The sequence below is a fragment of the Mustela erminea genome, chromosome 4 (assembly GCF_009829155.1).
Source record: "Mustela erminea isolate mMusErm1 chromosome 4, mMusErm1.Pri, whole genome shotgun sequence".
Classification (NCBI taxonomy): domain Eukaryota; kingdom Metazoa; phylum Chordata; class Mammalia; order Carnivora; family Mustelidae; genus Mustela; species Mustela erminea.
In genome coordinates this window covers 33,814,730-33,828,266 of record NC_045617.1, presented here as the reverse complement: position 1 = coordinate 33,828,266, position 13,537 = coordinate 33,814,730, and the positions used below count along the sequence as shown (strand labels likewise).

General features: G+C 34.4%; 1 protein-coding gene across 2 annotated transcripts in view; it reads right to left on the bottom strand.

Annotated features, from left to right (window-relative positions):
• MMS22L (MMS22 like, DNA repair protein) overlaps positions 1-13,537 on the bottom strand; it is a 129,320-nt gene that overhangs the window by 74,358 nt on the left and 41,425 nt on the right. For both annotated transcript variants that reach the window (XR_004284838.1, XM_032338996.1), the window contains exons 13-14: positions 11,651-11,877; positions 9,098-9,601 (exon numbers count right to left, since the gene is read on the bottom strand). Coding sequence is in view for 1 of the 2 variants with exons in the window: in XM_032338996.1 (XP_032194887.1) it covers positions 9,098-9,601; positions 11,651-11,877 (731 nt within the window). In the remaining variant the exon portion in view is untranslated. The remainder of the gene's footprint in view (positions 1-9,097; positions 9,602-11,650; positions 11,878-13,537) is intronic.

The window sequence follows — 13,537 nt, the reverse complement described above, 5'->3', positions numbered from 1 at the left end:
TCAGGATGTCAGTCACTAATGGTGTTAAAACACAGAATGATATAAGTAGACTTGTTCTCTAAGAAGATAAGTGTGGAAGAGAATAGGAGATGAGCACAAGCAACATAAAGACAAATAAATAAACATGACTTCATTAAAATTAAGAAAAATGCTGCAAAGGACAACATCAAGAATGGGAGAAAATATTTGCAAGCCATGTATCTGATGAGGGGCTTGTATCCAGAACATATAAAGAATTCTTTACAGTTCACTAACAAAAAGACAACCCACTTTAAAAATGGGCAGAGGATCCAAATAGATATTTCTCCAGAGAAGACATACTAGTCAATAGGCAAATGAAAAATACATAATCAACATCATTAGCCTCCAGAAACACAAATCAAAACCGCTATGAGACACCACCTCACATCCACTAAGATCACTTTGATCAGAAAGACACTTAGCAACAAGTGCTGGTACAGATGTGGAGAAATTTCAATCCTTAAACCCTATAGGAGGCAATATAAAATAGCACACTGGAAAACAGTTCAGTATGTCCTCAAAAGGTTAAATAAAGTTACCATATTACCCAGCAATTTTACTCCTAAGGGTATACCCAAGAGAAACAAAAACACATCCACACAAAAATTTGTACGAGTGTTCACTGCAACATTATCCATAAAAACCAAAAAGTGGCAACAACCCAATGTCCATCAACAGATGAATGGATAAATAAATGTGGATACAATGGATTATCTGGCAATAAAAGGGAATCAAATACTGATACACAAGACAATATAGATATACCTTAAAATCATTATTCTAAGTGAAAGAAACACTATACAAAGATTTTATGTTGGATGGTTCCATTTATAGAAAAGGTCCAGAATAAGCAAGTCTATAGCATACTATAGTATACTATAGACTATAGCAAGTCTATAGTATATAGTATAGTCTCTACTATGCAGTAGATTAATGGTTGCTAGGAATGGGGGTTGGGTAGGGGAAAATGGAGAATTACTGCTAATCGGTATAGCGTTTCCTTTTGAGGTGGCAAACTGTCCTAAAACTGTGGTGATGATTGTACAACTCTATGAATATACTAAAGTTGTTAATTGCGTGGTATGTGAATTATATCTTTTTTTTTTTAAGATTTTATTTATTTATTTATTTGTCAGAGGGAGAGAGAGAGAGAGAGCGCGGATGCATGCACAAGCGGGCAGAGTGGCAGGCAGAGGCGGAGAGAAGCAGGCTCCCTGGTTGAGCATGGAGCTGGATGCAGGACTCGATCCCAAGACCCCAGGATCATGGCCAGAGCCAAAGGCAGCGGCCCAACTGACTGAGCCACCCAGGTGTCCCTGTGAATTATATCTTAATAAAGCTGGCCAATAAGTGAATTATATGATAAAAAATATATCTCAATAAAGTTGTTTAAAAAAAAAGATGGTCTGAAGAGGGAGGGAGATTAGGCAAATATTAATAATGGTCTAAAAATGGAGGAATGGTAGTAAGAATAAAGAAGGAATGATATGAGATCCTGTAAAGAAAACATTACAAAAAATTCAATCAACTGGGTATACAGAAAAAGGAAAGGCATACCTCTATATCACATTTCTACCTTAAAAAATTACTTTTCTTTTTCTACTACAACTCCTTAGCATCTCACACATACAGGATCCTAATTTCCAACAGCTCTAGAACTGTGAGACAATGTTTGTGTTCCCTATAAACTGTTTTTAAGCAATCTGATTCATTAACGCATCAAAAGCATTTACTGAATGGCCACTATGTTAAAGGTACAATACAATATAAGAATGAGTTAAGAACTATCCAAGATAAGTGTATGTATACACACACACACACACACACACACACACACGCACACACACACGTCTATTGAGGTTGCCAGGCTTCAGGTGTAGCACAAAGAAATTATTATGGGTTCTTTTGAAAATAACAGTAATGACAATAATAGCAACTTCTAACACTTATTGAACATTTACTGATATGCCAGGCACTGTGCCAATAATTTTATATACATTATTGCAGTTAATCCTCAAAAAAACCTAGTAATGTACATGTTATTACCCTCATTCTATCAATAAAGCTGAGATCTGGGCACATAAGTTTTCCCTTGAAATATCTTTTAAAAGTTATTTTATACTTATGTAAGGAGAATTCATGTGTATGTAACAGAGCTAGTTGGAAACTAAATGACCCAAACATTAATTCCTACATATGAAAAATTAAGTAGACAACCTAAGTTTTAGAAAAATACAAAAAAAGTGCACAAACATTTCCAAGTTAATAAAGGAGCTTATATAACTGCATGAACTTATAAAATATTTAATATGGAAAATTCAAGCCTATTAAACAGCAAATAAGGTCAAAATAATAATTCAAGTATACATGTAAAATCTCAGTTGAAAGAGAAATAAAAATTTAATAATAGAAATCTTCAACATTTTATATATTCTCAAAATATTAAGACTTATACTAATTTCCCTTAGAGATGCTTATGCTTTCTCCGAAGCAACCAAAACTGGGAGATGGATCACTTTTAGTGAGGAATAGGACTATTTTCTCAAATAAAACCTGGAAATACAGCTTTCTAGGAAACATACTCATGTGTACCCTCTCCCAAATTATTAGAACACTGCCAAAAATTTACAACAAATCAAATCACATCAAATCATACATACAAGCTGTAACCCATTCATACTAACAGAACACCCCATCACAAAAGGAGAGAGAGGCTTACATGTTGTCAAAAGCATCCTTTCTATTTTTCCTGAAAAATCATGTAAAGTTTTTGGCATACAGCAGTTCCTCACAAGAGCATTTCCTCTCATACTACCTCCTTCTCTACATAGAAAACCCTCAATTGTCTCACTGAAGATTTAAAAAAAATTTTCTTTAGGGGCGCCTGGGTGGCTCAGTGGGTAAAAGCCTCTCCTTCTGCGCAGGTAATGATCCCAGTGTCCTGGACTCGAGCCCCGCATCAGGCTCTCTGCTCAGCAGGGAGTCTGCTTCCCTTCCCCTCTCTCTCTCTGCCTGGTTCTCTGTCTACTTGTGATCTCTGTCTGTCAAATAAATAAACAAAATCTTTAAAAAAAATTTTTTTTTCTTTAGTCTAAATGATAACCACACTAATAGAAGTTAAGGTAACTAGAACAATTCAGCAAGAAGAATATTTGTGGGGAATAATAAACACAGTTCTGTGCATGTGCATGACCATACACATCCCCATCCCAAATGTCAAAACTGATACATAATAAGAGGATGAACTCTTCATTGGAAAAGAGTAGACATTTAAAATTTTAAACTTTAAACTTTAAAAATCTTTAAAAATTTAAAATTTAAAACTCTTCATTGGAAAAGAGAAGACATTTAAAAATACATGTATTTTCAAAATGTATTTTGAAGCCAGGAAAAAATAGTCTTAATCTTTTAAGGAGTTGTGCATCAGCACATAGAATATCAAAAAGAAGCCAATCATTCCTTCTGAGTTATTTCACAGTCTCAATATTTAACATTTTAGGCAAGTTTTCAACTGCCTTTTAGAGTTCTTTTGAAACCGGCTCCTTGTTTAATACAAAATAGGATGTCAGTTGATCAATATCCATTTGGCTTAAATTCACAAGTCCACAACCTCCGTTAAGTGGTAGAACAAACAGGTACAAAGCCTGAAAATTTATTGTTTCTTTTTAAACTCCAAATGATATTTGCAGATGCCAAAAGGCATTTTGAAATCACTCACCCTTACTTCAGTAAAAATGAAAAAGGGGGATGGGAGGAGGCAGAATCTCATGAGGCCTTGTATGTCAAGTTCTTGCCCAGAGCTAATTTTCATAGCTGTGTTATAAAAACCTGAAAATGGAGGCTTATAATGGAAATGCTGACAGACCCTTAACTATAGCAGCATGAATGGATATAATTAAAGAAAAGCTTTTGGCTACACCTAACTCCACAAATGAAAGCTGCCATTTTTATATTAACCTCAAATAACAGCAAGTGAGAACTAGAAATGTGATTCCGGAAAGGTAATATGAAATGTTAAAGATGACTACTAAAACTGTTTGACATTCGAAGTTTTAAACACGGAGGCATTTAGTTAACATAACCAAGTCAGTATTTTCATAATGCTACTTAATCAGCAATAAAGAATGCTCTGGTGAGCCATCAGCTCCAGTTAGCAGAAAGTGGCATATGAAGTTATTATTTCTTAACAGCCTAGAGGGAGCTGCTTCTCCCTTTAATCAGTGATCTTAGTTCCTTCCTACCTATAATTTCTCTGTCATACAGTTATAAAACTATTATCCAGCTCAACATACACACGCACACATCTTACACACACATTTATGCAAGGACTGGTACCTTATTCCCACCTGAGTTTGAAAACAGAAGAGATTGCTAAGGTAAAGTATTTCATTCTTTTTCTTGTCAGGGATGCAGCCAGGAATAGATATCACCAATCTATGTAACCCATCTTCCTTATCTAAACCAAAATTCGAAGAATTTAGCTTTGTTCTTAAAAGAGGGAGTGGGGAAGCCTATGCTTTAGTCTTTATCAACTATCCAAAACATTTTTGAACTTTTAAATAGTATTATAAAAGTAATACTAATTTTATAGCATACCTAGAGGCTCCTATGAAAAGATCCTCAAAGAAGTTTCAGATTTGGGGTTAAGAAATTAGGAACACATCTCTATGATCAAATATCTAAAGGACTTTTTCTTGTGTTTCTCCTCTCTGCTTTCCTTCCTTCTTTTTTTTTTTTTAAAGGTAACAATCCTGAATGATCTCTGGGGTTCTTCCCCAAAAGATCCCAAACCAACAGCCAGTTTGTCTTGACAGTATCTGCCTTGGAAGCCCCAAGTCTGATGAAATAAAACAAAACCAGCCAAGTCCCAGTCCCTCTTATTCTATATTGTAATCAGTTTTATCGAAGAACTGTGTGTAAATTACTACGCAAACTTCAGGTATGTAAGAGATGGCAGTGCCTACACGAGGACATCATTAATGAAGACCTCCCACACTACTGCACCATTCTGATTCATACTTCTCATACTTCTGTTTAAAATGCTCTATAATTATGGCAACAGAAATGATATATGATTAGACATTCACTTATAGCAACTATTTTTAATTATAGCTGAGCAGCATAAAACAAAACTAAAACTAAACATTTGTGCAAGTAAATGTTATCAGAACTTCCCCATAACTTAGCCCTACAGATCAATAACACACTCCTTACCCCTGCTCCAGATGACAGCAAACTACAAACCCATACGAAATCTAGTTAAAAGAAACTTCTCATATAAATGTAAACTTGCTTTCACCTTATGTAACTGACAATCTTTAATATGTCCTCTTGATTCCTACTTTTGTATTTCTCTTCATTAGAAATTAGTGATGCCCATGATTAACAAAGATGCCTCATACTTTACAAGATACTTGCAAGCAGAATTTTTCCAAAATTCTGAAACGGCTTTGGCTTTAATGCTGAAGGATTTTACTAAATTGAATTTAAAGAACAAAAATTTATTTTTATTTTAAGAAGTGAAATTTAGATGGCTGAAATGATGCTGATAACAGATCGAAGATAAACTGGTGTAAATAAAACACAATTTACATGTCTCCACACCTCTTTGTGATTCATTTTTTCCAACTGATGACTTATTTAAAAATACATTAACTTGTAAAATAAATAAAAAGTAACTAGAAAGCAACTACCCTTTTTTTAATTAGCAAAAATAAAGGGTAAAAGCACACAGAAGTATATATGAATAGTGGTAACACTTTTAGGATAATAGTTTGCAGGTGTCATTTATTTAATTGCCTGTTGATTTATAAAAGACACAGTGTATGGTTAGTTTCTGTTTAGTTATTTGCAAACTATTACAAAGATAGTGTAGGAAGGTAGCAATGGCCGGGTAGGGTCTGAGTGGTGATACTGAAATTTATTTCAGTAAATCACAAAAAGTCTCCATGTTTCCATTTCTTCATCTCTAAACAGGGAGGACAAGGTTGGCAAAGAAATAAATGAGATAGTATTTGTAAATTGTACATCTTTTAAGAATACAAGAGTTAAAAAAAAGGATACAAGAGTTATTCTCATGTTTCTAGTTATCATTTTTGAAGAATGAGCAAAATAGTTTTAGGTAGGAGCTTAAGGACAAAAAGAAGTTAGTAAATGTACAAAAAAAGAAAAAGAAATTCTTCTTTTATTACTTTGATTTCCAATTTTAAAGCCTCAAAATAAGTTCTATTCTTCTATTACCACGTTTCCATGAGCATTTTTAACAAATTTCTGTTTAATTTCTTATCTGAGAATGAGTATTTTCTAAATATGCTCCATTTCACACGGAGGCTTTCTCCTAAATTATTAGGAAGAGTAAAAACTGGCGCAAAAATTATTTTTTGGTAGGAAATCTGGTAATATCTATCCACATTTAAATGCACATACACCAATTCATTTTTAGGAATTAATCTAAAGATATACTTCCACAAGTACACAGGGAAGGCACATATGAGGATGTTAAATAGATCTATGTTTACAATAACAAAATGGTAAATAATATAACTTCCCATTATTAGGGTATGGGTTAAATAAAATTTGGTACAACCACATAATGAAACATTAAGTAGCTATTAAAAGGAGTTAGGTAGGTTTCCATATACTAACATACAAAGCTATCTAGGAAATATTACGTGAAAAAATCTGGAAGATCCTATGAGAAACCACTATACTTCTCTGGACTAAAACTAAAGCAATGTTTTCTTTTTCTTTTTTTCTTTTTTTTTTTAAGATTTATTTATTTTTGAGTGCGTGCGCACATGTATGCATGTGCACACAAACACGCACACACAGCCACACATGCATGGGGGTTGGGGAGAAGGAGAGAGAGACTCTCAAATGAACTCCCTGCTGAGCACCAGTGTGGACCCAGGCTTGACCGAGGAGATCATGACCCTAGCCAAAGTCATGAGCCAGATGCTTGACTGAGCCACCCACGTGCCCCTAAAGCAGTGTTTTCAACTTCAGAGGTTGGACCAGATAATTCTTTGTGGCGAAGGTACCCTGTGCTTTGTAAGATGTTTAGCAGCAGTTGCCAGTAGCAGTGCCTGACCAAGCTATTACAATCAAAAAGTTCCCCATACAGTGTCAAATGTCCCCTGAGTGAGAAACTCACCTCTTGTTGCGAACAACCAAACTAGAGAATAAAGAAGTAAAGGTGGGGAAAAGAAACTTTTACTTGTCAGCTTATACCTTATTTACATTTTTTAATGATGAAAATATATAGCACTTGGAATTAAAAAAGAAAAAAAATTAACAACCAAAAAAGATTCCCCATAACTTCTCACTCAAAAATTACAATAGTGTTTGTAGGATATGAATCCTTGTTTTTAAAAAACAAAACAAAACAAACAAAACCCTAGGTAAAAAGCAATAAAATCATAAAGGTGTTTAAAAGGAAATGTGCATTTTCAGTGTAATAGGCAGAAAAATATATGGATTCTCCCCCTTGGTTTCCATGACTGCCTCTTCCCAGGATGCCCACACTCCCGGCTTCAGTTTCTACCCCTCTACCCCAAAATCTTAGGGGCTATAGCTCCATAATATGCATGGTGTACACCAGGTCCCTCCTTCCTTCTTATATTCTGTATATTCAGATAAATATAAATAAACAAAAAAAGTGGTCCCAGAATATAGAAAATTTCTAATTTTGCCCAAGAAACATGGAGAAATACTATTAACATTTATTTAAAAATTTAACAAAATGAATACTTGGGAAACTATAGTATCTGTTAATAAAATCTACTAGACTAAAAACAAATGTGGTTCACAGAAAAGATCCATAATTTGTAGAAGTGTCTTCTAATGCTGTTGGTTATTCATTTACTTATGTATCTATCCATCTATCTCAAAATTTCAGAGCTTTAAAATTCTTGCTTTTATATGCCTCACTCTGGGGGATAAAGGGATGATTATCTGATCAAGAACTTTGGCTAAACCTTTACTTTTTATATTATTTTAAAATATTTTATTTTATTTATTTTTTTGGCTAAACCTTTAGAACTTAAACTGATGGGGGCAGGCAAATACTAAAAATGACAAAATACCTAATGAAGAATGAAAACCTACGGATTAATCAGTATGAATGCACAGTCCAACAAAAAGCAAACTAAGTAAATTATTAATTAAGATTAGTAATGAATAAATTCTCCAAACTTAAAAATTTGTCAAGTTAATTATCTTTGATAACCAGATACTACTTTTTGTAAAGTGGTATTACAAAGAGGGAAACAATCTCTTCCTTAACTTTAGACATGGTTTCAAAAAAATCGTATTTTCACACATAACTTTTACACAACTTTTCAGAGATAGTGACTAACTACACTGAGTGGTAATACCTAACTTAAGAACATGTACTCCAAAGATAAAACATATGGGAAAAGGGCCTTAAAAGCAATGAATATCATAACTACTATTCTTTCCCATTATTATTTGGGTCTGGGTATATCCATCTTAAGTGGCTTTGAAAACATTAAGTTTTATATGGGTGACTGGTGTTATAAATACAACAGTCTTATTTTCGTCTCAGAATAGTTTCAGCTGAATGTATTTTAAGCAGTTGAGGCTACAGCTCTGCAGCAAAATAATTTAGAGAAACTTACCTTTTTTTTTTTTTTAAATAAATGGCACAATGTGGTCATAATCTCCTTATGAGTCCAAAATGCATGTTTCAGTAGAAGCCACCTCAGGTTTGAGCTCATGGTCTTGGTTAGAATATCTGAAACATTCCTCTGGGTAATAATACTCTCTTAGGAGAGGTAGGAAGGGAAGGCAGGGTGAAGAAGCGTTGTTGTGGGACTGCACTGGAGGTGCTCTGCATTTAGGTGTATATGTTTGCACATGAGCTTTCTTTTTAAAGAACTACTGTTCAAAGGAATAGTTTGAAAAGTACTGATTTATGCCATTGTAGCAGTAAAACCAACTCCTCTCTCTTCATTTGGATTTCATGAGTATGTCAAAAGGAAAATTTTAAGGTAGAATCAACATAAGGGATGACATAAAATAAATCAATGAATTAGTATATTATTGAAAAACATACCTGATTCTGGCCAGAACAGCTTGTAGAAAGCTCAGTACTGTCCTAAGTTCAGATTCTTGACAAGCTCTCAGAAGCATACTAAATCCATCATTAAGCAGTTTTTCATGTGACGGATACAAGCAATGGCTAGTCTCAAACACTTCTTGAACACCATCAATATAGATGGAGAGAAGTATCCAGAGAGTCTTTCTTTGTCCCATTTCATCATTCTTAGATACCAAGAATTCCTTCGCCTTCTCTCGGAAAGCACCTGAAAATTTCTCAGCCAAAACACCAATGTCCAGATTTTTCTGGGTATACATCAAGAGGAATGCCACTTGACCCTTCCAAATGATGGAAGATGTTACAGAGGAAGGCTTAAGGAAATTTAGGAGGTCTAAAACATGACTTGCTACATCTTCCACCTCTGCAACGGCTGCTAACAGTAGAAAAAGGTTGAAGAAGTTCTGAAGACCAACTTCTGTCAGTTCTTCCATTCTTTTTTGATGGAATTTAGAATATATTCTGCAAAACATAAAAAAATTCCTTGTATAAAATTTTCATTCATCAGTATCAATCATTTAGAATAACATTTCATTCAATACTCATGACAGTTTCATTACTTTAATTTAGCTTATTCTTCATTATGCTGCTGCCATGTCACTTTTTCTACTTTGAAAACAGGCTCACAGAATGCCCATAGCTCTAAATTTCTCAGTGATGCAGCAACCACATTTGATTAAATCAAAGGATTGAGTGGTCTTCCCCACAGGACAGTAGAAATGTTCTTTTTATATAGTACATGGCTTATCCTTTTATTTTAGACTCTTAATCACCTTTCTTTTTAAATTTTTATTGACAAATAAAATGCTCCTTTCAGTACAATTTGATGTGCTCTAAAGAAATCTTAACAGGACAATTTTATACAATTTTCCTTAAACTCTTTTTTCCTCTACCCGTCACAAAGACCTACCCTTGTTATAGTTATATCTAAGACAATTCAAAGTGCTGGGAAATATTTTTACCTACCCATAAAGAAAAAATGGTTAGTGTTTATTTTTTTATTTTTTTTTTTAAAGATTTTTTATTTATTTATTTGACACAGAGAGAGAGAGACATCATAAGTAGGCAGAGAGGCTGGCAGAGAGAGAGGGGGAAGCAGGCTCCCAGCTGAGCAGAGAGCCCGATGCGGGGCTCGATCCCAGGACCCTGAGACCATGACCTGAGCTGAAGGCAGAGGCTTAACCCACTGAGCCACCCAGGCGCTCCCAAAATGGTTAGTGTTTAAATGGCCAAGACTAACCGTTTAAAAATCTCCTGTTTTAATATAATTTACTAGGTGACATACTTTTCTCTCACCGATTAAAGGATCAGAATTAGAAAAAAAGAATTGTTACTGTAAACATTCCAGTGATTTGTTTTAGATAAAGTTCTGAATATCATGTCTTTCACAAAATGATTTAAGATTCAAAAACAAACCATGGGGTACCTGGGTGGCTCAGTGGGTTAAAGCCTCTGCCTTCAGCTCAGGTCCTGATCCCAGGGTCCTGGAATAGAGCCCCATGTCGTCAGGCTCTCTGCTCAGCAAGGAGCCTACTTCCTCCTCTCTCTCTGCCTGCCTCTCTGCCTACTTGTGATCTCTGTCTGTCAAATAAATAAATAAAATCTTTAAAAAGAAAACAAAAAACAAACTGGCACATAGAACCAAAGAAAAACCTATTTGAGCCACATAATTTTCAGAGGCTTAACAAAGAAGTTACCATTAAAAGAAAGTATACTCTAAAAACAGTCCTACTGTTATCACTATAATCTTGCAAGCAGTATATGGGAATCAAATAGGAACTTCATTTAGTGATTTCTGAGAAGTCCCTATCTAGAATATGAAAGTTTTCTTACTCTTCTGCAAGAGCTCCCATCAATCATATAAGCAAATGGTACAAAGAGAGGTAGAAAAGGGCTAATGAAGTAGAATAAGGGAAGACAATTAAAATTCATACCCACTTAACAAGCAAAACTCTCCAAAAAGAGGGAAAAGATGAATATGACCAAAAGTTTGTTTTACATACTCCCCAAATGAGAACAATCAAGTTATTTCATCCACTATCCTCTGGTTAGTTTTCATAGAGAGCAGAGCCTATGGGACTGCTAGACTCAAAGAACACCAAGTTTTATAGGTTAACTCCATTACCTGCCAATGTATGATATGGAGATGTTTTCTACTTTTATAATTTTCAATGAACTTTATGCATTAAGTTATATAATAACATTATAATTAATTTTGGCAAGAAAAACATTCTCTGGTAGCCCTGAATTTAATATATGGGATTTCAATCTTCAGGACAGATGAAATAAATAAATTCAAATCCTCTACAAGTTATAGATATTAAGTTTGTTCCTATTACAGATTGGCAGGATCCAAAGGCTACATGTTTTGTTGTCCTGTATACATTAAGAAATACATTTTAAATGTATAAACCACAAAGACTTCCAAACACAAGTTAACTAAAAAAATACCAACAGTAACTAATGCTTCTCCACAGTGAACATTCATGACAAAGAAAGACATGCGCATACCTTCCTTTGATTTGTTTCCAAGGATGAGGGCCATTGTTCTTCATTGCTTTCTTAACAACTTTTGCCAAAATGCAAAGGAAAATGGTGAAACTACTGCTGGATTTATACAGGTCATTATCTTGTTTATCACAACAGCAGGTCTTCACCATTTCTAGCATTGACAAGGGTGACTTAATGATATATGTAAGGCCTTTCAAAGGAAGCCAAGAGATGCTGAAAGAACTATTCTAAAAGCAAATAAATAAATAAATAAATACATACATAAATAAAGTTTCAAGTCTGAGTAAATAAGAATTCTTTCATCTCTTCTATTCTCGAAGTATCCCAGCATTTATGTCATACCATTTATTTTTATATCAGGTCATTTATTGTGTAGAATTTTCTCCAATCTCGATTTAGCTGCTTATATCTCCCTAGTGTCTTGTAATGTATTCTTTTATCCCCTCTCTCTTCTGTAAATTGGTAGCTGTATCTAGAGGACTGATCACAGTCACGCAAGTGGAATTTTTTGATAAGAATCTTCCACTGGTGCTACTGGGCACTGCCTTTTCCAATTTAGGAAAGAGAGACATAAGTTGTGTCATTCCTTTTGTAATGTTAAGACTGGGCGTGTTGTCAACCTGATCTATTCATCTGAGTCATCCCCACCAAACTTTCACTGAACAGTTTTAGCCGTCACTGATGATCACTGCCCAGATACCTTACTTCATCAGGTGTACAAATAGTTCTAATTCTATCATTACTTCTCAGTTAGCTCCTTAGAAATTTGGTTACTCTAAAATATAGTTTATATTTATCTTTTATTTACAATTTTCAGAATAATGAGCATTTTTTTTAAGAATAGTAATTTTTCTAAATGTGTCATACACTCAAGGATTTAAATGTATTTGATAGGTTTTAATCCACAGCAGTCATTATTCATATTATTCTTTCTTATGCTCAAATCTACCCAGCATGAGGGCAATGGGAGCTCCCTCAAATCGGCTCCTGTGTCCTTTGGACAGGACTCCAGCTTACTTTGATATTTCCTGCTTTCAGATATGACGAGACACTATAGACTCATACATGTTACCTCAGACCTAGAATGGGTCATTTCTCTAATTAGCCTGAAATCATGCTTCAAAAAAAGGTATTTTTCTCATTTTTCATAAGCTCCATTATGTATAAACCTAAATTAGCAATTTACTTATAATTTCTCATTTCCTTTTTCTATCTTGATTGAGTTCACTATTTACCTAGAAACTGAACATTCCAAAATCTTTCTCTTCTCCCAATACATAAAAGGTAACTAAATTCTATAAATCTACATGTAAGATGTTTATTTTCCTAATTTAGCCTCTCCTTTCTAAACCCTATTTTAATCATTCACTGCATTATTAGCATGTATTTTTATACTGGACTCCTAATTGGCACCAATTTTCAGAAAAAACTTTCTCACACACATACCTAAAATGTCACATCCTTGGTATCCTTTGTCTCCAGATTAAATCAAAACTCAACATGCACATAATCTGGCCCCTGACTAGCCTGTGTACCAACTTTTCCTATATGTTCTCTCCATAGTCATCTGAAACCTATCATTCAGAACTATTGGACATGGTAGGAAAAGATCATGTTTTTATGTGTTCATACACTTGTTCGTAATAATGTTCCTTTTACCTGAATGCTCTTTTCTTCTTACTTGTAAATTCCATGCACTCCTCAGTTAAAAAATTACAACGTCCCAAAGTCTCCACAAGTTTATACATTGGGTCAAATACTCTGTGCTTTGGCCTTCCACAGTAATGGAAGTTTTCCCCCCATAATGTATGGGTATCTGCCCACTAGCCTATAAGCAACTCAAATGCCAAGACTATGTCTCATTCAGGACAGTATTAACTTTTCAAT